Here is a 24,393-nt window from a genome sequence, read left to right as displayed (position 1 = left end):
TCTTTATGTTTGAACTGAAGATCGTGGATGTATCAGCTTCATCATCTTAAAATGAGTAAGGTTAATGATGCTTATGGGCCCAATAATCTAACACTTAACTGTCTCTCTTGTTCTTGTTATGTGATAAGGACTCAGGATGAAGTTCCCACACAATTCTGCAGTACATCTGCCATACCAATGGCTATTGTTTAAATCAGTAATTTATTACTTGCGTATTCTTATTTTGTCTCCACATCAAAGTCAACAAAAAAGAAAAAATAGTACTTCTACATTGTCTTGGAAGGTATCTTATACATTGGTCAAAAGCAAAAGTAAGGCAGAGCATGGTCTGCATCTGAAAATGAGTGATTTACACGTGTATATATTCAGCTATTTACTAAAGAACAAAAAGACAAATCATATCAAATCATTTCCCTCTGTAAATAATTTTGTCACAGTCATTTGCCTTTAGCCAGCATAGTTTGGAACTACTATCCACATTTCCAAAAAAAAAAAAAGGCACTGATAGGACAGTTGATCCACCAAAGGGGTGACCTACTGATGGAAATTTACTGAGCAGTACAAACAGACCAGCACAAGGCACAAGAGAAAGGGAGTAAATAATTAGATATTTTTTTTTATGCCTTGCCTGTAGCATCTGTCAAGTGCAGACAGATGTTGCACTCAGACATCTATGTTTTGTTCTTTTGGATTGGCCCATGCCAGTGATAGGGAACAGGTTTTTAAGCATGCATACGTGGGCTCCGCTCACAGCTGCTGCTTCACAACCGTGTGTCATACTCCAGCGGCTCATCTGCATCGTCAGTTTCTCTGGCACTTGCCTCTACTTCTCCTTCAAAGGCTGGACGGAGCCTTTCCATTGTGCAGTCATTTCTTCTCAAATCTATGGCAAGAAGATGACAAGCTTGAGAAGTGGGCTCATGAACCTAATGAGATTCAACAAGCCCAAATGCAAGGTGCTGCCCCTGGGTCAGGGCAGTCCCAGACAAGAGTACAGACTGGGAGAAAAATTAATTAAAAGTAGTCCTGCAGAAAAGCACTTGGGGGTTCTGGTGCATGAAAAGCTCAATGTGAGCTAGCAGTGCACACTTGCAGCCCTGAAGATCAACTACACTCTGGGCTGCAACAACAGAGAGGTGACCAGCAGGTGGAGGGATGTGATTGTCCCCCTGTATTCTGCCCTTGTGAGGATCCACTGGAACACTGCATCCAGGTCTGGGGCCCCCAGCACAAGGACATGGACCTGTTAGAGCAGGTCCAGAGGAGGGCCATGAAATTGGACCAGAGGGCTGGAGCATCTCTCCTGCGAAGAAAGGCTGAGAGAGCTTTAAGACATTGAAGGTACGCTGTAAGGCATGCTGAAAGGCAGCAATGTTCAGCCTGAAGAAGAGAAGGTTCCAGGGAGACCTCAATGTAGCTTTTCAGTACCGACAGGAACTTATAAAAAGATGGAGAGCAACTTTTTACATGGGCAGGTAGTGACACAACAAACGTAATGGTTGTATACTAAAACAGGGGAAATTTATATTAGATGTGAGGGGGAAATTCTTCACTGTAAAGGTGGTGAGGCACTGGAACAGGTTGCCCAGAGAGGTTGTGGATGCCCCACCCCTGGAGGTGTTCAAGGCCAGGTTAGATGAGGCCTTGGGCAACCTGATCTAGTGGGTGGCATCCCCGCCCATGGCAATGGGTTTAGAACTGGATGATTTTTAAGGTTCCTTCCAACCCAAGCCATTTTATGATTCTATGAAAAAAAATAAATGATTCTGCCAAGTAAATATTTAAAAAGCACATAAAACCTTGGCAGTGTCCAACCCTGCAACTGGTGGCCAGCAGTCTGTTAGCAGCTTTCAGGAGACAGAAAATCTGTTGCAGGGCAAATCAGAGTCAGTGGAAAGAGAGCCCTGAAGGGGCCAAAAATGGTGGGAGCTGATATGAATGAACCGTCCCACACTGTCAATTCAGCTGATCTTCTCCTTTGTTATCTCTGGCTGCCACAAACACAAATACACAAATAATCCAAAGCAATAACACTGCAGTTCCTGTTTGTGAATCAAACAAATTCTTCCTCCAACCAGGCACTGAAAAGAAGGAACCTTCCTCTGAAAAAAAAAAAAAATGTGGGTGGAAAGTCATCCAAAATTGCAATGTATTTTGGCTTTGAGCCGTTTAAATCTGCACCACAATAAACAGAACCCATTCTATAAAACCTAATGCGAATAATCAGTGATCCAGCTAAGCAGGAGGTAAGAGCTGCAGTGTACAGGCCCTATCCAAGAGCCAGGAAAGCTCCAGCAATTTTTTCCCTGGCTAACGCATAGATAATTTTTAGATCATTCTCTGTTCTCATTCTAAAAATTATTGCTGATGCTATCTGTAGTGATCACCCTGGAAAAATGGGTGATGCTATCACCCAAAATGCTATCAGTTTTGCACAGCAAAGGAAATAATTCATTGGGTAGAAGCTTTGAATACTTACATGTTGCTGGGGAAAATAACAATGTAAAAGATCAATATTCTCTTATTTGCCTTTGTTTAAGTGTGCCAGCTATAGATTTCATCTCTGTAGAATTTCTGTTCTTGTTATAGCACACCTAGGCCTTTACTACCTTATACTTAGAAAGTTAGATACAGGTTAAAAATAATCTTCATTTTGAATACCAGGAAGTTTCAGCCTCCTGCAGCAGGAGTTACAACGATGCTTTGTGATGAAGTTTCTTATAGCATCTTCTCCTAGGTTTGCTGGTCCAAATACCATCTTTCCAGATCTAAAAGTAATAATATCAAATAATCAACAAACTCAAAATAATGCAATTTTAGGGGAGAGAGAGGATGATAATTTCCATTTATTGAGTCATATAAGAATCATATTGAATCAGATAAGTTAGCTCTTTGTATAAAAGACCATAAAAACTAGTGTGCATCTCCAGTTTCTTAGCTCTGAGACAAGAAAACGACTAGTTCTGGTAAGGGATTAACCTATATATACCCCATATCTGCTCTTCCTTTCTGCACCATCTCAGAGATGCAGTGTTGCTGTGGCCTTCTCTAAAGGGAGATGGGACATACCCTGCAGTTACTACTAAAATGCTCAATGAAAATTTGAGCACAATGACATTAAGACAGTGTATGCCAGAGCCTGAATGACTCTGTTGCAGCCACCATTCAGTCTCATCAAGCAAATGGTTTGGTCTGTGTTTTGCTAAGGGGCATCTGGGACCAAACCTGAGTTAGCAAAGACTTACTTTTACCTTATTTAAGAACAGAAAACCAAAAGCAAGTGGAGCCTGAGTCACATCAATATGCAACACAGAAAAAGAACATAGTACTGCTGTCAGGCAAGGCTTTAAAATTTATTGGCTTCTTTCTATGCTCATTTCCATGTGTCTGCACTCTGGCCAATTCAGCAACATTACTAAGGGATCCATTTGTGGAAGTGTATTGCATATTCTGAATGAAGATGACACGATTACAAATAGAAGCAAGCTATATCCACACATGTATTAGAAGTACCACATAATCATAACAGATCCTTAATATGGTCTGAAAGATCAGTGTTCATTAATTTTAATATTGCTTCACTATTATTCTCAAGAATTTAGTTGACATTACGGACATCATGGAACACAGCACACAAGCAACACTTCCAAAGAAATTTTATGAATGCTAGTATTTTATTTTAATGATATGCAGAGCAGAAACAACACATTTTAGAATCTGAAATCAATTACAGCTCTAAGAAGCTATAGAAAAAGATTTTAACTCTCTCAAATCTATCTGTAATCCACACTAAGAAAATCTATTCTCTCTAAGGAAAGAAGTTATCAAATATGACACTCTCCTCTTTCCTACACGAGAAGAGCAATGAATAACCAAAACTACTAGTATCTGTCTAATTTCTGGCAGGCAGTGAAGATAATCTGTTTCTGGATCATTTGAAGGAATAGTCTATCCAGCTTTTACTGCAAATTAGTACAACAAAACATGTAAGAATTGGAACATTATTTAAGTGCCATCTATACATTTTAGATGACATGATGCTACATAGCCATTTCTGGTTTTTGGTATAATCTCGCAAAATGCTAGTGTAAATTGAATATGCTCAAGTATTTGCTTGGGCAAGGTATAGAAAATTGAGAAGACTTCACTAATTCCAAGTCTACAGAACCACAATGATACTTCTCCTGATCTAACTTTTTCCATGGAAAATGTAGCCAATACAATACAAACTAATTTTCTCATGTTGTTATGGGATATATAAACAGGGGTACTGTTTAGAGGAAAGAATAATATTTCCTCTCTACCCAGAATGTTAATGATACAAGACTAATAGACTAATAGCATTTCAGTTTGGAAAACTGTTTCAAGAAATATATTGGCAAATTAGGAATATAACAAGAATGGCCAGCAGTCTATAAGTCTTCTTATAGATGGGGATAGCCTAAGAACAAAATAAAAGAATTGAAGAAGATAGTGCCTACATTTGAACTTGCTGATTTTTTTTTTTTTTTGTCTATGTCAATAGTAGACAGGATCAGAAAGAAGTGTTTCAAGCAAAGAAGCAGGAAAAAATCTTTTAAACTGTAAGGATGGTAAATAATTGAAAACAAACATACTGGCAAGTTGCCTGTACAAGACCTGTAAGGCCTGACACAGGAATGACTTGGTGCAAACGAACCAACTGAACTCTTCTGGTCCTTTCTAACTGTACAAATGTTTTATAAACAAGGTCACTCTACTTCACTCAGAGTTGACCTTATTGCAGTTTTTCAATACTTAAAGGGGTGGCTTATAAAAGATGGCATATAAAAAAGATGGAGAGCAACATTTTGTTTGGGCAGACAGGACAAGGGGTATGGTTTTAAACAGAAAGAGGGAAGATTTAGATTAGTGGTTAGAAGGAAATTCTTCACTCTGAGGGTGGTGAGGCACCGGCACAGACTGCCTGGAGAAGCTGTGGTTGCCCCATCCCTGGAGGTGTTCAAGGCCAGGCTGGATGGGGCTTTGGGCAACCTGGCCTAGTGGAATGTGTCCCTGTCTATGGCGGGGGGGTGGAACCAGGTGATCATTAAGGTCCCTTCCAACCAAAGCCATTCTATGGTTCCTGTTTATTCATGATCTGATTTTGTCTCCAAGGAGAGAAAAATACTGAGTCCAGTTTTCCTATCTGAAACAGGTGCATAAGTATGAGCTAATGGACTTAAAACAAACAAAAACTCTTCCTGCTTTTGTGGAGAACCTTACTTCACAGTTATGCTCCATAAATGCCTACCAGTTCGTACCAGATCAGTCCTGTCTGACAGTTAGGTAACATAGAGACTGTTGTTACAAACAGTGCTAGTCATGGTCAATTTGTAGACAGAGCTACAAATGCTCAGATAAGACGATAAGACATCTATAGACCTTTACTGATGGAAGGTACTGGGGGCTTCACACGAAGCAGCACCTTTCCAGGGAAACATCCATTCCATTTAATCCATATGTTTTTGCAGACTTAAATTCCTATCTACCAGTTTCAACTGTACAGGTGTCTATAGCAGAGATCCAGTCCAGGCAGGTATTTTATCTATTGACAGCAATTCAACTGTAAATTGTTTGGCTGAAATTGTAAAGCTTGGTAAAGATTCAATAGATTTGTTCTTCAAAGTGCATGCCAATGAGTAACTTCAGAGAACATGGTCTCCACTCATACTACAACCTCTAGCCCATCACTACCTGCTTTAGAGTTTTCAAAAGAGAGAGTAAGAGATTGAGCACCTCTGACTCCTCCATTTCATTTGTTTGTAATGAGATTTTTCACCACTAGTGCCCTTTTCCTCACCTCTCAGTAGGCGTAATGCATCTGTTCTTTACAATTTGAAATTCAGCCAGCTATTTTCCTCATCTCTGAATCTGTTCTACAGACATTCTGCACCCAGTGTCTGTGAAAGCTTTACCAGTATAGACTTTGTTACGGGCTTAGCAAGGAGCGCACTCTGAAGAGAGCATCTAGAGTACTACTTAGGAGGCAATTCTTCACAACGTTTCAGTGCTACAGGAGTCTGCAGGGACTGCACTATGTCATGACCCTGCTGCTGTGACTTGACTACTTCTGTCTTAAAGGAAATCTTTTTGTGAACATTAAACCTGCACCATTTAATCACCTCATACATCCTATGCAGTGTATGTGGCCAGATCTCTGATGTTCATATCTATGAAGTTACACCAATTTACATGAGCTCAGGATCTGCCTGCTCAGTATCAGACGTACTTTCCAAACTAATCTGCTGGTTTTTATCACAGTACTATACATACATTGAAGATACAACACACTGTCACAGAGCTAGAGGTCACGTTTTGCCATTGAAAAGTCCATTTCAAGACAGCATGAAGGATGCATGAAAGACTCATTGCAAGATAATGACATGAGCCACTAGATCAATGGAATTAAAGAAACAAAACATAAATAATGTAATTATAAGTCATGTTAAAATTTGTATCAGTCCCATCCATCAGTGAGATGCTATCTATTTTCTCTCAGGCTTCTAACAGAACGTGAGCTCAAAGCAATTTTAGAGGTAGTACACAGGTTTTGATTAAGTATCTTATATACAAATGAAAACTTCAATCAGATCTTGGTACTACCAGAAATGTTCCCCCTGTGAGTAAATGAACATTAAACAAAGACAGTGTTTTTACATCATTATTGTTATTATTTTAGAAAGTGTTTCTTAGAATTGGGTATCTGCTAGCTGCTTACAGAATACATCCATGGTTTCACTGCCTTATTCCTTTACATCCCTGAATCAAAACAATATTGTTTCACAACTTGCTGTACTGAAGATTTCCCAGAGCATAAAAAAATCAAGCTGGTTTTGATTAATTAATCAACACTTGCTCTTTAACTGGGACTTGCCTGTTTTGCAGATGACAGAAACAAAACAAAAAAAAAGTTCTGAAAATAAAATCTTAGTAACCATGAGAAAATAATTTAATGACAAAAAAGATGGATACTAGCAGATGGATACTAACAAGCACATGCTTCAACATAATGCAGGTAAATATTATTCCTGTTTTAAAGAGGATATGCTAAGTTGACATATGCAGTACTGTGGACTAATGACTGGTCACAGTTTTCACTAATAACTATCAGTCTGTTGAGATTCAACATTTCACAGAATCATAGAATCATTAAGTTTGGAAAAGACCTTCAAGACCATCTGGCCCAACCAGCCCCCTAACACCAGTGTCACCCACTAAACTACGTTCCTACGCACCACATCCAACCTTTCCTTAAACACCCCCAGGGACAGTGACTCCACCACCTCCATGGGGAATCCCTTCCAATGCCTGACTGCACATTCTGAGAAGAAATGTCTCCTCATTTCCAACCTGAACCTCCCCTAGTGCAACTTGAGGTCATTCCCTCTAGTCCTATCATTAGTTACCTGTGAGAAGAGGCTGATCCCCAGCTCCCCACACCTTCCTTTCAGGTAGCAGTAGAGAGCAATAAGGTCTCCCCCGAGCCTCCTCTTCCACAGACTAAACACCCCCAGTTCCCTCAGCCACTCCTCACAGGACTTGTGTTCCAGACCTTAACCAGTTTTGTAGCCCTTTTCTGAACACTCTCCAGGGCCTCAATGTCTTTCTTGTAGTGAGGGGTCCAAAGCTGAACACAGCACTCAAGGTGCAGCCTCACCAGAACAGAGTACAAGAGGGCAATCACCTTCCTGGTCCTGCTGGCTGCACTGTTCCTGATACAGGCCAGGATGCTGTTGGCCTTCTTGACCACCTGGGCACACTGCTGGCTCATGTTGAGGTGAACATCAACCAGCACCCCAGATCCTTTTCCTCTGCACAGCTTTCCAGCCGCTCTGCCTCAAGCCTGTAGTGTTGCTTGGGGTTGTTGTGACCAAAGTGCAGGACCCAGTACTTAGCCATGTTGAACTTCATCCCATTGGCTTCTGCCCATCAACCCAGCCTGTCCAGGTCCCTCTGCAGGGCCTTCCTACCCTCCAGCAGATTGACACTTCCCCCCAGCTTGGTGTCATCTGCAAACTTACTGAGGGTGCACTCAATTCCCTTGTCCAAATTGTCATTAAAGATATTAAAGAGGATGGGCCCCAACACCAACCCCCAGGGAACACCACTGGTGACCAGTTGCCAGCCACATTTCACTCCGTTCACCATCACTCTCTGGGCCCAGCTGTCCAGCTAGTTTTTAACCCAGCAAAGAGTGTACCTGTCCAAGCCATGGGCTGCCAGCTTCTCCAAGAGTATACTGTGGGAGACCATGTCAAAGGCCTTGCTGAAGTCCAGGTAAACCACATCAACAGCCTTTCCCACATCCACCAGGTGGTTTACCTTGTCACAGGAGATGAGGTTGGTCAGGCAGAACTTGCTTTTCATGAACCCATGTTGACTGGGCCTGATCCCCTGGTTGTCCATCATACATTGTGTGATTACATTCAAGATGACCTGTTCCATCACGTTTCCTGGCTCTGAGGTCAGGCTGACAGGCCTGTAATTCCCTGAGTCCTCCTTATAACCCTTCTTATAGATGGGCATCACTTTAGCAAGTCTCCAGTCATCTCAAACCTCCCTGGACGACCATGACTGCTGATAGATGATGGAAAGTGGCCAAGCAATCACATCCACTAACTCTCTCAGCACCCTCATTTTCATTGGTATAAAAAAAGTCTACTTGAATAACAGCAAACCATATCTTTATATACCTGTAACTACATTTTAAAAACATTTTTTCAAATTTTTGTAGTCAACAACTACATCATCAACCAATCAACCTCTCTGTTTCTCTATCCTAAACTATCCTTGTACTTCTGTCATGATCCCATGACCTTCTCACTTCAAAGAAATCTTTGTCAGTGACATTAAGAATGGGACTGAGTGCACCCTCAGCAAGTCTGCAGATGATAGCAAGCCATGTGGTAGCGTTGACATGCTGGAGTTGACATGCCCCCCAGCAAGACTTCGACAGTCTTGAAAGGTAAGCCCTTGTGAACTTCATAAAGTTCAACAAAGTCAACTACAAGGTCCTTCACCTGGGTCAGAGCAATCCCAACCACAAACACAGGCTAGGAGAGACTCTTTGTCAGAGAGTGTAGTGATAGGACAAGGGTTAATGGTTGTAAATTTAAAAAGGGCAGGTTTAGATTAGACATTAGGAAGAAATTCTTTACTAGAAGAGAGGGGTGAGACGTTGGCACAGGTTGCCCAGGGAAGCTGTGGATCACCCCTCCCTGGAATTGCTCAAGGCCATGTTGAATGGGGCTTTGGGCAACCCAATCTAGTGGGAGAAGTTGAAGGCAGGGGGGTTGGAACTAGATGACCATTAAAGTCCATTCCAACTCAGACTATTCTATGATACTATGAAGACTTTGTCACTGTGAGGTGTTCAGCTTTTTTTTTCATGTTACTTCCAAAGTAAATATTATACAGACAATACACCTACCCCCATAATTAAGCATTCATACCTTAATAGTAATTTATCATTAATTTCTTTAATGGAATATTAATAATGGTTATAGAACTAAGTACCTGTTTCCAAAACTAACTTGTTCTGAGTTCTAGACTAGTCATCTGACACCCTTATAGTTAATTTCCCTTTGTATTAAATCAAACTAATCAAACTTCCTTCCAAACATGAGAAACCCCCTCAGTCGGTTGACATGAGCCGAATGAGAGTGAGTCAAAGCTGAACACAAGACAGTCTGGAGAGATGTTAGTGTCTAGGAAGTCTACCCAAAAAAGAGGACTTTGCAGGGTAGCACCCACTGACACTACTACCTCTCCTCTGCTCTACCATAGCACCTATGACCAAGGAGCATGGTCATAGGATGGGAGAGTAGTTATTGCACAGCATGACAGACAGGGTGCAGAGTCTTCTACCCAGAAGACAGTTCTGTTTGTTGTATTGTCCACAGTGAGGATTGGTGGGAATATTTTACTTATTACATAGGACACTATGAAGTCTGCCTAGATATTACCGTGAGCAGTAGATATCTCCCTAGATATTCCTGTGTGCAACAGATATTACTGTGTGCAGTTTTGGGCGCCACAGAATAAGAAATATAAAACTGTTAGAGAAAGTCCAAAGAAGGGCAACGAAGATGGTAAGGGGTCTGGAGGAGAAGACATAGGAAAAGTGCCTGAATTCACTTGGTTTGTTTAGCCTGAAGAAGAAAAGGCTGAGGGTAGATCTCATTGCAGTCTGCAGCTTCCTCATGAGGGGGAATAGAGGGTCAGGTGCTGATCTCTCTGGTGACAAGTGATAGGACCCAAGCGTGGAGCTGTGACAGAGGTGGTTCAGGCTGAATATCAGGAAAAGGTTCTTCACCAAGAGGGTGGTTGGACACTGGAGCAGTTTCCCCAGGGAAGCAGTCACAGCACTGAGTTCTCTCTCAGACACAGGGTCTGATTTTTTTGGGTGGTTCTTTGGGGACCCAGGAGTTGGACTCGATGATCCTTGTGTGTTCCTTCCAACTCAAGATATTTGATGATTCTATGATTCTATGATATCAGCCTAGCTTCTGCAACTTGATTCATGAAGGCAGAATCACAGAATTTCTAGGTTGGAAGAGACCTCAAGATCATCGAAACATTCTGCACATGATTTAAGATCTCTGCAACATAGCTCTTGGTTTGTAACATGCACTACGCTTAAATGCACTACTATGATCTCTTGGAAAGATCAAAGTCCATCTCCTTGAGACATATGGCCCTATATACTCATACAGTGCCTCACTAGACAGTGGAAACCAGACTACAACATTTAAATTACTGATAAACACCTTCAGTACAATTTTGCTAAGAAAATTATCCACTTCTTAAGTTCCTACTCCTGTTCTCTTTATGTAATCCTGAAAAACTGCTGTGTTCTGAGGACAGCAATATAGATTCTCCCCACCTTTCACATACTGCTCAGCATATATGGAGCTGGTACACATACAGCCCCTGAAGTTCACAGCCATCTAAAACACAGTACTCGGTGCAGCCTTCCCATTGCCATCACAATCCCATTTAACACAAACACCATACAATAAATAATTAAACCTCTCACACAGAACATAAAAAAAAAAAAAAACAAACAAACAAACAAAAAAATAAATACACAGACTATCAGCAGAATATTTGAATTGAATAATAATTTCATTAGAGAGAAATGTACCTTTTGTCTTCAGGTTTAATCACAGATGGATCTGTAAGGTTTTCCCCAACACCTACAAGAAAATCAATAGAGTGTGTTACAAGGGAAGATAGTTGTGATTTCATAACCTGGGACTTAAGAATAATGTAATTACCCATTTTCATTTTAGATCGTGAATTGTCACAATTAAAACAGTCATGAGCTAAAAAAAATGTTGTGACTCTAAAAACCTGTTACATATTGGCTACATACAGAGTTCTTATTACAGTGCCGTTTTGTGGTTTATTCATACATAGACAGAAGGCTTATGCAAATACTAGTAACAACTAAACATTCTGCTGAAACTGAAAGAATTAAACAAAGTGTAACCTGCAGTAAGACTTTAATTTGGAATAACGGTACCAACCCAAGGTGCATCTTACTGATAACAACAGGTCTACTTCCAGATATATACTCCCTTCAAGGTAGCAAACACAACACAAGCCACAACTCATTATTCAATTAAGTGATGTGCAAATCTGGGTCTGTTATCTCTGCTTCTTTTGGGTGTTCACCAAAGTAGATTAAATAAATGATTACAGTAACTGACTGACTGCTCATATTTATGTTGCAGTTTTCCTAAAACTGAAAAATAATAGCATTTTACCAAAAAGCTCTTTCTTTACATCTGAAGAAATTGTTGTACTCTTAAACTAAAGAAGAGATTCTATAAACGTATGCAATTATTTAATTTGAATAATTAAGTATTTTGAACACCAGTAAAACTTATGGGTAGCATTTTGTAATTGAAATACCCCAAATTGCAATAGTCTTCAACAGAATTCATTTCAGCTGACATAAATAAGATAAAATTTAGTGTCTACATGTGTAGTATGGCTCCAGTATTAAACTTGTGATAGAAATTTATCAGAAAACCAAAGACAGCAGCCCTCGCACTCTCACTAAACACCAGATAAGAGAACTACAGAATAAACATGGGACCAACACTAGAGCAGATTTCAGTCCATTTCCCCACTTGAGATGGAAACTGAAGCTCCAGTCTTGGTGTGATTCACATAGATGTTTAAATTCTTCACATTTGAGCCAATGCAGTTGGTCTGGAACTGTCAAGAGTTGTATAATAAACCCAAGCAAACTTAAAGACAAATTCTAGTAAGCTATGGTTGGAGACACACTTACTCTTTCTATTTTTTTTTTCATGTGCTGCTAAAGCCAAGTGAAGGCAAGGATGGAATTATAGGTTTATTTTGCATACTAAGCATGTCTTTTTGTAATTCACAGCTTCTGAATGCTGTAAAATGTAAATATGTTAAGTCTCTGTCCACGCATACACATTTCCCTTGACAGAAATGACAAACAATGGTGTTTATACCATTTGATGGGTGCTGTTCATCTTCTGAACATTGTCAACTGTTTTATCTCTTTAAAATATGCCATGTTCCTATTTATACATGTACAGTAAAGTGATCACATGCTCTTTGAAGGAGCTACCAGAGTTTGCGAATAGCACTGAGGCTTGCAGCTTATGTAAACTGCTTACAGATTTAAAAAAAATAATAATAATAAAAAAAATAAAGATAGCCATTCAAAGTCTTTGGACAGATATACACACATATTAACTATGCATATATACATGGGTACACTTGAATCGCTGTATTATTTACATATTTTAATAAAAAGAAAAGTACCTAATCTGTGGAGTGTTTTTCTGGAGCTGGCTGAAATGTTCCTGTGCACTTTAACTCCCTGCTGCTTGCCCACTCAGCCTAAATGTACTTGAAGCCAAATTATTTTCCCACAATACCTACATTAATCTATCACGTTTCTGTCAATGCTCATTTATCAGGACCTCACAACAGATATCCAGGGGTTGCTTGAGCTTTGCCAGTATATAGAAAAGAGACGGGCTAAAGAGAATTTAGCCCATTTTGCAGTATTAAATTTTCTTTTTAAAAAGTTGTTTTTCAGTGGGCTTAGGACTAGTGATCCCATGCTAGCTGCCACCTTGCAAATCCAGGACAAGGAGCTCCCCACGAGTATATACGTAGGTCCAGTGAGAGAAGGCCAGCAACAGCTCTTCAAGCAAGCTGCTGGGAGTAATTTCATCTCCATTGTTGTTGTTGTATTTCCGAAACTCGCCAGTCATGTACTTCTCAATGGTCAGCCACTGGTTTGCTGAATGGCAGTAGATGAGGAAAACTTCCAGGAATCTGTGGATATAAATGCTGTCTATAAGGGTAATGAACATCCTCACAGTCAGTATACAGCATGATGCAAAGTAAATATACCAAAAAGGAGGGCATGTCTTCACTGGCTGTATCATTTTCATCGGCAAGCGATACCAAATGGTAGACAGCACAAACACTTCCTCAGTTTGGTAACTATCAAAGCAATGCACTTCAGCAGACGGTACAGTTTATGGGCAAACAACATAATCTGTGTCCTGGCTTTGGCTGGGTTAGAGTTAATTTTCCTCCTGGTAGCTGGTACAGTGCTGTGTTTTGGATTTAGGATGAAAGTAATGCTGAACACACAGCACTGAGTTAGCTGTTGCAGAGAAGGGCTTACATGGAGCCAAGGCTTTTTCAGTGGCCACCCAACTGCTACCAAAGAAAATGCATAACAGCTCAGTGTCACTTGCTTTTTCCCCAGCAGTGACATTAAACTGGGTATCTCTTCTTTACTATCCTGCTGTCAAATCTGTACCCACCAAGACAATAGAAAATATACACAAAAAATATAAATAACAGAAATATAAATATTTTTTAAGTCTCTTTAAAATTTCTTTCACTAACACCCTCTTGTTTAAGCCACTACCATTGCTGTTGTCTTCCACCCTGATTTATCTTTACATATCTATATACCTATGTATTTTAATTAAACTATCACTCAACTGTTTTAAGCAATTGCTATTTCAACTCACTATGGAAAAAGAGTCTACATTAGACCCAGGACATAGCTGAGAAGAGAAACCTTTGCAACCGAAACTTTCAAGACAGTGAAGTTACCTTGGAGTATAGGGAATGGTATGAGGCTTCACTTGATTGAAGGTATAAATTAACTTTTGGGCAGCCCTTTGCTGTTGGATCTCCTGAAGAAAAGCATGTAATAAGCATCACTTTCATTTGGTATCATGAAGAAAGGTAGCATGAATTTGACAAAAGAAACAAACAAAAACCAGCCAATTGTATACTGTTTACAAATGGGATATATATCTTCCTCAAAACCATTTTCCTTTCCAGAAGGTAACATCAAACCACACATCACCCATGCTGAAGACATTCACACATAAGCAGTATAACATTTAAGGCATGTCAAACTACACTAGTCAGAGTCCCTTCAGGTCTGTACTCACCCTCAGGCAGAGATGTAACACTGTGCCATCATGAAAGATCTTTTGCCAAGCCTGAACCACCTCTGGCAGAAAAGACTTCACAATAAATACTTGTCCCAATTTTAATACATCATTCTCAGACCAAGTACAAACGACCTTCATGGCCCTCCGTAGACCCCCATCCATCTCCTCCCGTGACAAGACTTGGATCATTGCAGCCATACCACGCTGGGACCAGGAAGACATGCTTTTATCAAGGTTCATAGGTGAACTCTCTTCTAGTCGATAGACAGTCACTTCCTCTCCAGCTTAAACAAAAGGAAGTTTTGTCAGTAAAAGTCGCACATTGCAGAAACAGGAGAGAACTGCATTTTGATTCAGTATCTTAAAATAACACAATACTTTACATAACTCTGTAAGCCACACTATTCATTTCTGTGAAAGTTTTCCCTGCCTAAACTTATATACACAGATCCTCTTTGAAAACACGAGTGGCCCAAAGAGCTGTATTAAGCCTCTAGACAGATGTGAATTTAAGACCTTATGCAATTTAAGACCTTTTACACAAACAAAGCTCAGTAACATTCTGGTCTATATAATACAATCTCTTTTGCCACAATTTTAAAGTAGTTAAAATGGTTTAAAAAATAGATTTAAAAATATATATTTTAAAAGGTTTATCATTTTATCTCCAGTGAATTAACTTAACTATCGTGAACATGGCTCTTTCTGTTTATGCACTTGTGTGGAAGGGGAATTTTTAGTAAGATTTGTTTTAAGTTAATCAAGACCCAGGCACCACTCACAGTATTTTTCTTGTAACTGTGCTTAACAAAACAAACAAATAGACAAGGCAAGCAGACATACACAGCTTGTAATAGTTATTGACTACAAAATTAAAGGGCTACAGATTGACGCTTTTTGAGGCAGACAGCCAAGTTGTTCAGAAGTAATGAACTGGCCATGATAAGCCAGGAAAATTAGACTGAAAAGGGCATGATCTTTCCTTGGAGAAAGGAATCCTAGAAAAACAAGCGAAAGCAAATTAACAAGACATTTACATCTTTGGCATTGTAAATTAAGATTTATCTTTTTTCCTATAAATTCCAATGTTATTTGTACTGCAAAAGATTTCAGTTTTGCTCCTGCTAATAACATTTTTCTGAAAGCAGAATAAATCTGGTGAGTTTTAACTCAGTCATGCTGTTACCCTATATAGTTGTAACAGCATTCCTCTCTAGCAGTGCAAGCAAGGGACATTTCTGTCAGTTGTAAACTAACAGATTTTTATTTTTTTTTTAAGCTTGGCTTTTCTTCTTGCAACTCACATTACTTGCAATGTGAATTCAACAGAAATAGGTCTTTATTAGCAAGTGGGATGAGGTAACTGCATCTGCAAATAGCAAACAATAGCATAAGGGAGGGCAAACTGAATTCAAAGGTAAATTAATGTATTTTGTTCCTGCCCCTGAGCCTACCTTCACCAGTTACCACAGAATTGGTATGAATGATACACTTTGCAAACATTTTAATTTAAAATAAAGCAATGGAAAAGTCAATGCTTTACATAAAAGTAAGACACTTGAATATAGGTATTATAACTAGGCACATTTCTTAATCTTATATTAATTCTTCATTTTATTATCTTTTGACAATTTAATACCTAGAAAGGTATCTCCTGGGAGCTTGAAAGATTAGAATGTTCAATATGCTCATAGCTATATTAATTATCTGCAGCAATCTGGTCCCAAGAAATCCTATGATGCAGCAAGTATCAGCAATTAGTTGCTGTGAGACAAAATATTCTACCCATTGAAGAAAATGCACCTAGATCTCAAATGTCTAGAGACATAGCTTCTGCTGCTGTAAACCAATACAGCACACTAATTTCAAAACTCTTCCAAATGATCTTATATGTTACTCTCTACCACTCTTCTGTTATACCACAGTTCTTTTTTACTTGGAACACTACAAATCTTTTGCCCTTTCAGCATAGTCATGGTTTTGTTCCTGACAAGATATCCTACACATATATCTGAGAGAGAGAGAATGCATGTATAAATCTTAGAGGAATCTTATTGCTCTCTTCAACTACTTAATGAGAGGTTACAGAGAAGATAGAGTTAGATTCCTCTGTGAGGTTCACAGTAATCACATGGATGCTAAGAGATACAAGCTGCAGCAAGGGAAACTCCAATGAACATTAGGAAACAGAGTTTACAGTGAAACAGTCAAACGCTGAAACAGGTTTTCCAGAGAGGCTGTAGAAACTCTGCTTACAGATATATTCAAAACACAACTGGACAGGTCCTCAGCAGCCTGGTTTGAATTGGACCAGATAACCATGAGAATTTCGTAAAATACTGCACAAATATAATTCATTTCTTTAGAAAAGAAGAATTACTTAAATTAATTCAAGGAAATGTCTCAAATGCAGTCTTTAAAAAATAATGCATGGAATATTTAAAAAGAAAAAAAAAAAAAAAACATAAGCAGGAGGTCAGTACTCACCAAAGAGCTGGACTGGTGTAAATGGTATGGTCTGAGCAAGTCTCATTAAGTTGTTTCTTTCAACGGCTGCAAACAAGACAGATTTCACTGCAATATTGGGTAAACAAGCCAATTGATTTTCAAAAATATCTGACAGTGTTTTACTGTAGTGTACAAAGCCAAGCAAGCTACAGTGTGGTTCTCCGTCAGATCTTCTAATTGCTGTTTGAGTTCTACCTAGCCAGCAACTCTCCTTTAAATGACCATGGTATCTCACAAGCATCAGCTACCACTCTTCCCTGTCCATTAGTTCCCATCTTCCAAGAAAACAGACTGTGGAACAAGCACTTTGCACCCTAGCTAGAAGGACTGCTTCTGGTCTTCATCCTCCTTTTCACCAAGCGCTGCTTCTGCTTTTTCTTCCTGCTGGCTCCAGTGCAGTGACATTTGAACTGTGCCAGTGGCACACTGGCCAGTGGCAGCTGGCCAGTGGCAGCCCTCACTGTCTGTCTCTGTCAGGCTCTGAAGTGCATCAGGTTTTAGCAAGACTTTGCAGGGAAATCCAGGCTTGCCCTACGCAGACTATAGCTTCTTCATCTGGGCTCCATGCCAAACAACCTAATTAACATTATTATACCTTCTTAACAGGGAGCTTATTTCTCAAACACCTTCAAAACTCAGAGTGCCAACTAAATATTTATGGATTTGTCTTCACAATGACTCAGTTATTGGGAAGTGGGAGAGAGGTGAGGAGTAAACCTCAAAGAGATTAAGAGTAGAACAAGGAGGAAACCCATGTACTACCTTAGCTGTGTTTCTCTGAACAGCAACCAAAAAGTTTGTAAGTCTGGCTGACTTCCAGAGCTTATATGCAAGCTTCCAGAGCTCATCCTTTTTTTATACAAATCTCCAAGCAGAAATTAAAGATTAATTAGCCCAGAAGGAGAGAGCAAAGGGGAACCCTGAAATGCCAACCCTTGAATTAGGGTGCTCAACTGAGACACCTCTGTCTCAGCCTCTGTTTACATATTCCAAATCTGATAGGCATTGATTAATATACCTGAACAGTTTTTGAAGCATAGACTGAAAATCAAAGTCCTGCCTTGATGCATCACTAAAGTGACATAGTCACTAAATTACTGGAAGGAAAAGAATATGAACGGGGAGCTGCCATGACCTGTGCTGTCCATCAGACCCTGTCACTGCTTACTGCAGAGCCTTGGGAAGCAATTTGAAAGCACCTTGCACCAGCTGCTAAATTTGAGGCAAAACTCAAGCTCTTTTGGGTGTGCAGGGAGGCAGAACTGTAGTTGTCTGCAAAACATGACAGCAAAAAATAAAGTATAAGCAGTATATGGCACAGATTTTTAGTATTGAAGTGTGGGTTCTGTTGACTACATTCTATTCTGATCTTTCTGATATAGGAACACCTATACACCTATACTGGAAACATCTAGAGATCTTTGTCAGCTTTTAATGTAAATGAGATTGTCACCTGCACTAAAAAGTCCTCCCAGTCTCAAACAGCACACCTGACAAGAAACAAATTAATCATTGCAACAATGCCACCATCAGATAAATTACTCCTGTACACTGATTACAAACTAAGAGGTGTTATTCCCACTGAAAACGACATTGCTTTTTGAACTTCATGAGGCTGCTAATGCTTCTGGTTTACCCTATGCTTCCTTTGAAAGGAGCCGAAGCCACGCAGGCAATAGAGACATCTACTGGTACGCTGCGCACAGCTCTCCTCTGGGGAAAAAAAAAAAAAAAAAAAAGAAACCCAAGCCTTGTGGGAAAATCTCTACATATTCAGTTCAGGAAAAGACAGGATTGTGGGTAATTAGCATCCAAATGATTTATTCCCTGCCAAATTTCCATGAGTTCATAGGTATATAAACACAGATTAAGTGGTACAGAACCAATTAACTGAAGAAAACAACTCCAGAAAGTACAAAGGAGCATGTGGGAGGTGTGAGGGGAAATGACAGCTATAAACAAATGAGAGCCTCTACTACCCCCCCCCTGGGAATCAGAGCTCTGTTCATTGTTTCCTCTGATATTTTGAAAGCAATTATCTATATTCTGCTCTGTATTTGCCACAAATACCTGGAATGGAGCAATTAGCAAGAAAATAATTCATAATTTCCTCACTGCAGTATTAGGCCTGACTTAATACACCACCTTCTTAGCAGTGGGCAGTTGTGCAACTCTTCAAAGTGAAAATCACAGAGAATGAGAAGGGAAGAACTAATGTTCTTTTAAATGTGTTAAACTACTCAGCTATCATATTGGTGCCTCCTGCTTACCTGAGTAATGATGGTGCAGATCTTGAGATGTTTTCGAGCAGGCAAAGATATCTGAAATAATGTTTAAAGGATCATTACGTTAATTAGCATAGCAGAGATAAATGCATGGTTTTTGAATTCCTTCCATCCCAGACTTTGCCATGAAACAAATTAATCAGAATTACTGTCTGAGCATTCTGAAGAGGAGAATTACTAATAGGCTTTAACTGTGTTATAATGTACAGTATATCAACAGATTTCAGCCAGTGCAATACAGCCAGACGACTTATTTATTCAGGGAAATGGTGGGAAAACAGTGATATTAACCTCAAGGACATGTAGCTTCTCTGAGCCAATTACACCCCTGGGATATTAAAAGCATTTTACTGTCCATCATGCTTCACAGTCTCCCAAAGGCATGATTTTACCAAGTCCATCCTCAGTCATTAAGCATTCCATTAAGTGTACTATTACAACAAAGTTATAATAATACTGATTCATTAACCCATGACATCTAAAATGCTGTTAAATTATAAACAGACAAACAATTTCTGTGGTTACATACATAACAGGCACAACTGGATCAGATTTGGTCCAAAAATCTTTGCTTTATAAAAATTATTTTTAATAAAACCAAGATTAATATGCATGTTTCCATTAATCAGATTAAATTACTTTATTATATTGGAAAGAAATCCTTTGAAATGCCAAGTTGAAAAAAAAAAAAAAAACTATAATATTTTTAATTCTGAAAAATGAGATAATTGTAACCATTCAATTCATCAAACCATTTGAAAATTACACTCTTCTTGTTGGTCTAGTTTATTTGCTAGGTTCCCTTCCCCAGTAGAAGAGATCTTAAATGAAAAACACAAACAGATGCTGATGCATTGGGAATGATCAGCATTTCCAGCCAGTGCCCTTGGTGATTAGAGGTCCCTTTTGCTCTCTTTCCTGAAGGACCCAAGTTTTGTCACATTTTGTGCCTTGTCAGATGAGAAGCATGAGAAGTCAACTGGGGGCCAACTTATTCCTTTTGAGGATGGGAAAATCAGGTTTTAATGAAAGCAAGGGTGCACTCTAGAAAGCAGCCCAAGGACACCCCACACCTGCAGCAGTGCCACAGTTTGTGCACAGCCTGACCCAGAGAGACCACACATGTAGGGGAGACAAGTCTAAGAGTGATGTGCTCTGCATCACAGCTAGCCTCAAACAAAAGATAAACGTTCCACTGTTCAACCTGTTGTAGCTAAATCTGTTTGAAGGCAGGCTAAAAGGCAATAAATACAAGTGAAGTGAACTAGCTGCTATGGAACAGAGTCACTCCTCATTATGAACTTGAATTTATTCATTGGCCATTTCATAATAAGTTCAGTGCTTCTCCAGCTTCACCAACTTGGAACTACAAGTTGGAGGAACTACACCAAACTGGAATTCAAAAAATCAAACATACATTAGAAATTGTATACCATAATCTACCCTCAGGCATAGACACAGCTTTAACTCAGGAAGTTTATTTCTCCTGAAAAGGACATAATTGCAGGACAGACTTGAGTAAAAATAGATTTTTTCTTTTCAAGATTTTACAGCTACCATGAGGAAAACATGTCCTCACCAAAAAATAAATAAACAAATTTTACATTTCAAAATAAGATTTTATAACCAATGTATGAAACAAATGTAACATTTATTATAACTATCCAACTATAGAAAAATAATCTTCTTTTGGATTATATATTTCTGAATTGTCAAAGTAGAATTTGCAGAGAGGAATTACAAGGTGTGGCAAGCAACCAAAAACTTACTGTCAGGTCCTTCTGAAGCTCTTAACCTGTTTAAAAGCAAACATTTGATATTTTACTCCAAAATTCCTGTACATAACTACATATAGTATATCATATATCAAAGAGGTATAATCTATATGAGGGCAAAACTCACTAAGTTTTGATAAGCAATCATAAAACAAAACAACCCTCAGTGTAATTTTGTTCACTGAAACAATTAGCAAATAAACTTCAGTTACTGAAGAATAGCCACATTTTTCTGCGGGTTTCTTTCTCTGCTGTATGTTGAACTCCTTTTGCAGTTCTGCACTGCTGTTCATTTCATTTACAATGCAGTAACAATATCAGCTAAAGACCTTCAATCACATACACAACTGCTCGTTTTTCAAACTATGTGAATCAATGCTGAAATGTATATAGAGCTACACATGCCATTGCCATTGCTTGCATAAAAGGTGACTTTTTAAACAGTTGGTCTTTTGGATTAACAAGGCTGCAAACATTAACGTTAACATTGAAGGTGCTTTTGTTTGACAAGAGAGCAGATATGATTCACCTAACACACCACTGAAGACAACAGACTCACTCAACAGACTCAGGCTTACAGAATCAAGCTATTCAAAAGCCTGTAAATCCTGCTAGTAAGTATGTAGTTTGGCTACTGGATTTAAAAAAAAACAAAAAAAAAAAAAAAAAAAACAGTATCTTCCTCCCTCCTCCCATAGTGAAATCACAAAATCACATGGGATGTGACAGTTTTCTAGTACATTGTATTTATTACTTCAACAGCATTACTCAGTAAGGGAAACATACAAGAAATTTATGAAAATAAGAATGAAGAGGAACAGAAAGACAGTGTTGGATTAAATAAATTACCCCCAATATTAAGCTAATGGTCAATCAAGCTGTAAAAAAATAAAAATTAAAAAGTAACATTGAAAACACACTTGAAAACAGTATAATTTCAATACATATAATCAAAGCTTAATAACTACTGAAAACTGATTATAAAAACTAAGTAAATATTTTGTAAATATGTAAACTCAGTACAAAAGAGATTAATCACAGAATGAGATAATGTTTCACGAGCCACTAGGATTTTAATTACTAATAATGGAAACATGCAATTTGCACAGCAAAATCATATGCAACTCATGCTTACTAGATTGTATAAAGACACGATGGTAATCTTAGTGATTGAATTAGAAAATTTGATATTGTTAGAATAAAAAGGAGCGTCTATTCCACCTAAAATTATACGTTTCCTTTGAATGGATCTACTTTACCTCCATCAATATGCCTTCATTTAAAGAAACCAGACTGCATTGTCTTAGCTCCTCTTTTGACCTCAATTTCTCATTGTAAGTATATTACAGAACTGAAGTGGAAAGTTGCAGAAAGTATAGCAAAAAGCACAGAAGTCACTTTCTAAAATCATGTGACGAATATCTTAATATGCTAATGATACGTACGAGGAGTTTCTTAGATTATTTCTCTGTGTGCTTCCAGACATGTTATTACTCAAATCCTATAGAGAAGAGAGATACTTTTACTGGTAAAAATCTGTATATTGCTGTCACATACTCACTGAACAATTAAAAAATGTAAAATCTTGAAAACATTTGATACTCTTATTGTTAACATGAATAATACCACTGACAGGATAATCACAGCATTGCCATACCTACAGTAAAATGCAATATCAATTTGCTCATACTGCAGTTTTTCATGTTGTCTGTATATAACTGAATAAAATAGTCATGTTCAGAGCTATATCTCAGTAGTTACAAAGCATGTTAAAGGTCTTCTAATACTGAAAATATTATGGGAACCCCCTTTGTATTAGTAAATTACAATTTAGCAATAAACTTTACAGTTGTTGGAAATAAAATGCACCCTAAATCTCTGTAATAGAAGAAGGCAACATATTAAGCAGTTCTCCAGGGATACTTAGATCAAATATTTTCCAGGTCTTGTAGTTAGAGAAGTAGTCAAATGATCTTCCAGCCCTATTACGATAAATTGGGTCAGCCTGCCATTTGCAAGATCCTCCTAAAATGCTAGTCAGAGATGGGATTATTCTTCTGAAAAGAGAAGTCAGACAGATTTCAATCCTCAAAGGAAGCAGAGCTCATATCAAAATTTGAAGAAGACAAAGACTAAAGATAAACTAACTAAAATTCAGCTTTGAATATTTTCTGAGACTTAATTCTCTTTTTTTTTTTTTTTAATTTCAGAATTCACTCATGTTTTCACAATGTACATTGCTTTGCAGATGAAAAAATATCTTTAACAAAACAGAGACCTTCTCAGATACATCCCTGCTTTGCTCCCTGATACCAGTTTACCCTCCTGGGTAAATCTGAGAAATATCATAATTCATTAATTTAAAATAAATGTTAACCCACAATAAGCAGTTACATGCAGCAATATCATAATATCTGAACAATATATGTATTGTTGAGATGTCATAACCCAGACATAACCTTATAATCCAGACAGTTCTTAAAAGAAGGCATAGACATTCAGTGGGCATTGGAAACTATATTTTAGAAGATTAAATAATTTGAAGTTAGTGTTCTTGAGGTGACCAGTTCCTGCCTAATTCTGATCCCACAGTGGAATATTTCTGCAGGCTTTAAAAATCCTACCCTTGAGTTTTAACAAGAAACCTTAATATAAATTTTGAAGCATCAGATTACTTCGTCATTTCACGCAGTTTTCCTGACTGTACCTTTATTTTGCTTGTCTGACTCTTTCACATTTTAAAGATCTATTGATGTAATCTCCAAATTCAGGTTTTACAGAATTCACAATCAGCAAAGTTATTTCTATTTTTATCTCTGACCTCTTTCACACACACACACAAAAAATGTTTCAATTTTTTTTAATTAGGATTTGAGCTGTCTTCACAAGTATTTGGGATTCAAATTCTATGCCACTCAGAATATCAGATCTGAAACTATATGTTTTATTTTCTTTCCTTTTTTAAAAAAGCAACTCACATTACTACAGTGAAAAATAAGCTAGGCTGTTAAACATCATTGTTTCAAAAATCAAGTGCCATAAGTAAAACAGGCAAGAGTGGGTGCAGTTGAAATGGAAGAGGAAAGGATTATTTCACAGTTCCTTTTCTCAATTTATTCCTTGTTAATTTTCTGACATGCCTCGAGAAACTCCTACACAATGTAGTGAAAGATATGTTTCCTTCTATTAGCCACACCATTTAAAAACATATAATTTTCTATACAGCAACTTCCTGCCCACAGTCTTCAGGACATATAAATTGGTCTAGCTCCATCAAATTCAAAGGGCATATGTTGATTTACATAGGCAGTGGGCCTTTAT

At 38.4% G+C, this 24,393-nt stretch overlaps 1 protein-coding gene across 1 annotated transcript in view; it reads right to left on the bottom strand.

Annotated features, from left to right (window-relative positions):
- Positions 1-761: 761 nt before the first annotated feature.
- The window catches only part of TRPM6 (transient receptor potential cation channel subfamily M member 6), a gene marked incomplete at its 3' end in the record, with an annotated part of 99,883 nt that continues 76,251 nt past the window's right edge, over positions 762-24,393 (bottom strand). The window contains 12 exon segments of the mRNA XM_084305564.1: positions 762-883; positions 2,662-2,768; positions 11,168-11,219; positions 13,151-13,356; positions 14,155-14,237; positions 14,502-14,788; positions 16,992-17,057; positions 19,283-19,333; positions 19,804-19,868; positions 20,967-21,034; positions 21,038-21,092; positions 22,518-22,573. Coding sequence (XP_084161690.1) covers positions 762-883; positions 2,662-2,768; positions 11,168-11,219; positions 13,151-13,356; positions 14,155-14,237; positions 14,502-14,788; positions 16,992-17,057; positions 19,283-19,333; positions 19,804-19,868; positions 20,967-21,034; positions 21,038-21,092; positions 22,518-22,573 — 1,218 coding nt within the window.

This window comes from Netta rufina, assembly GCF_964035555.1.
Source record: "Netta rufina genome assembly, chromosome: Z".
Classification (NCBI taxonomy): Eukaryota; Metazoa; Chordata; class Aves; order Anseriformes; family Anatidae; genus Netta; species Netta rufina.
This window is presented reverse-complemented; position numbering and strand designations above follow the sequence as displayed.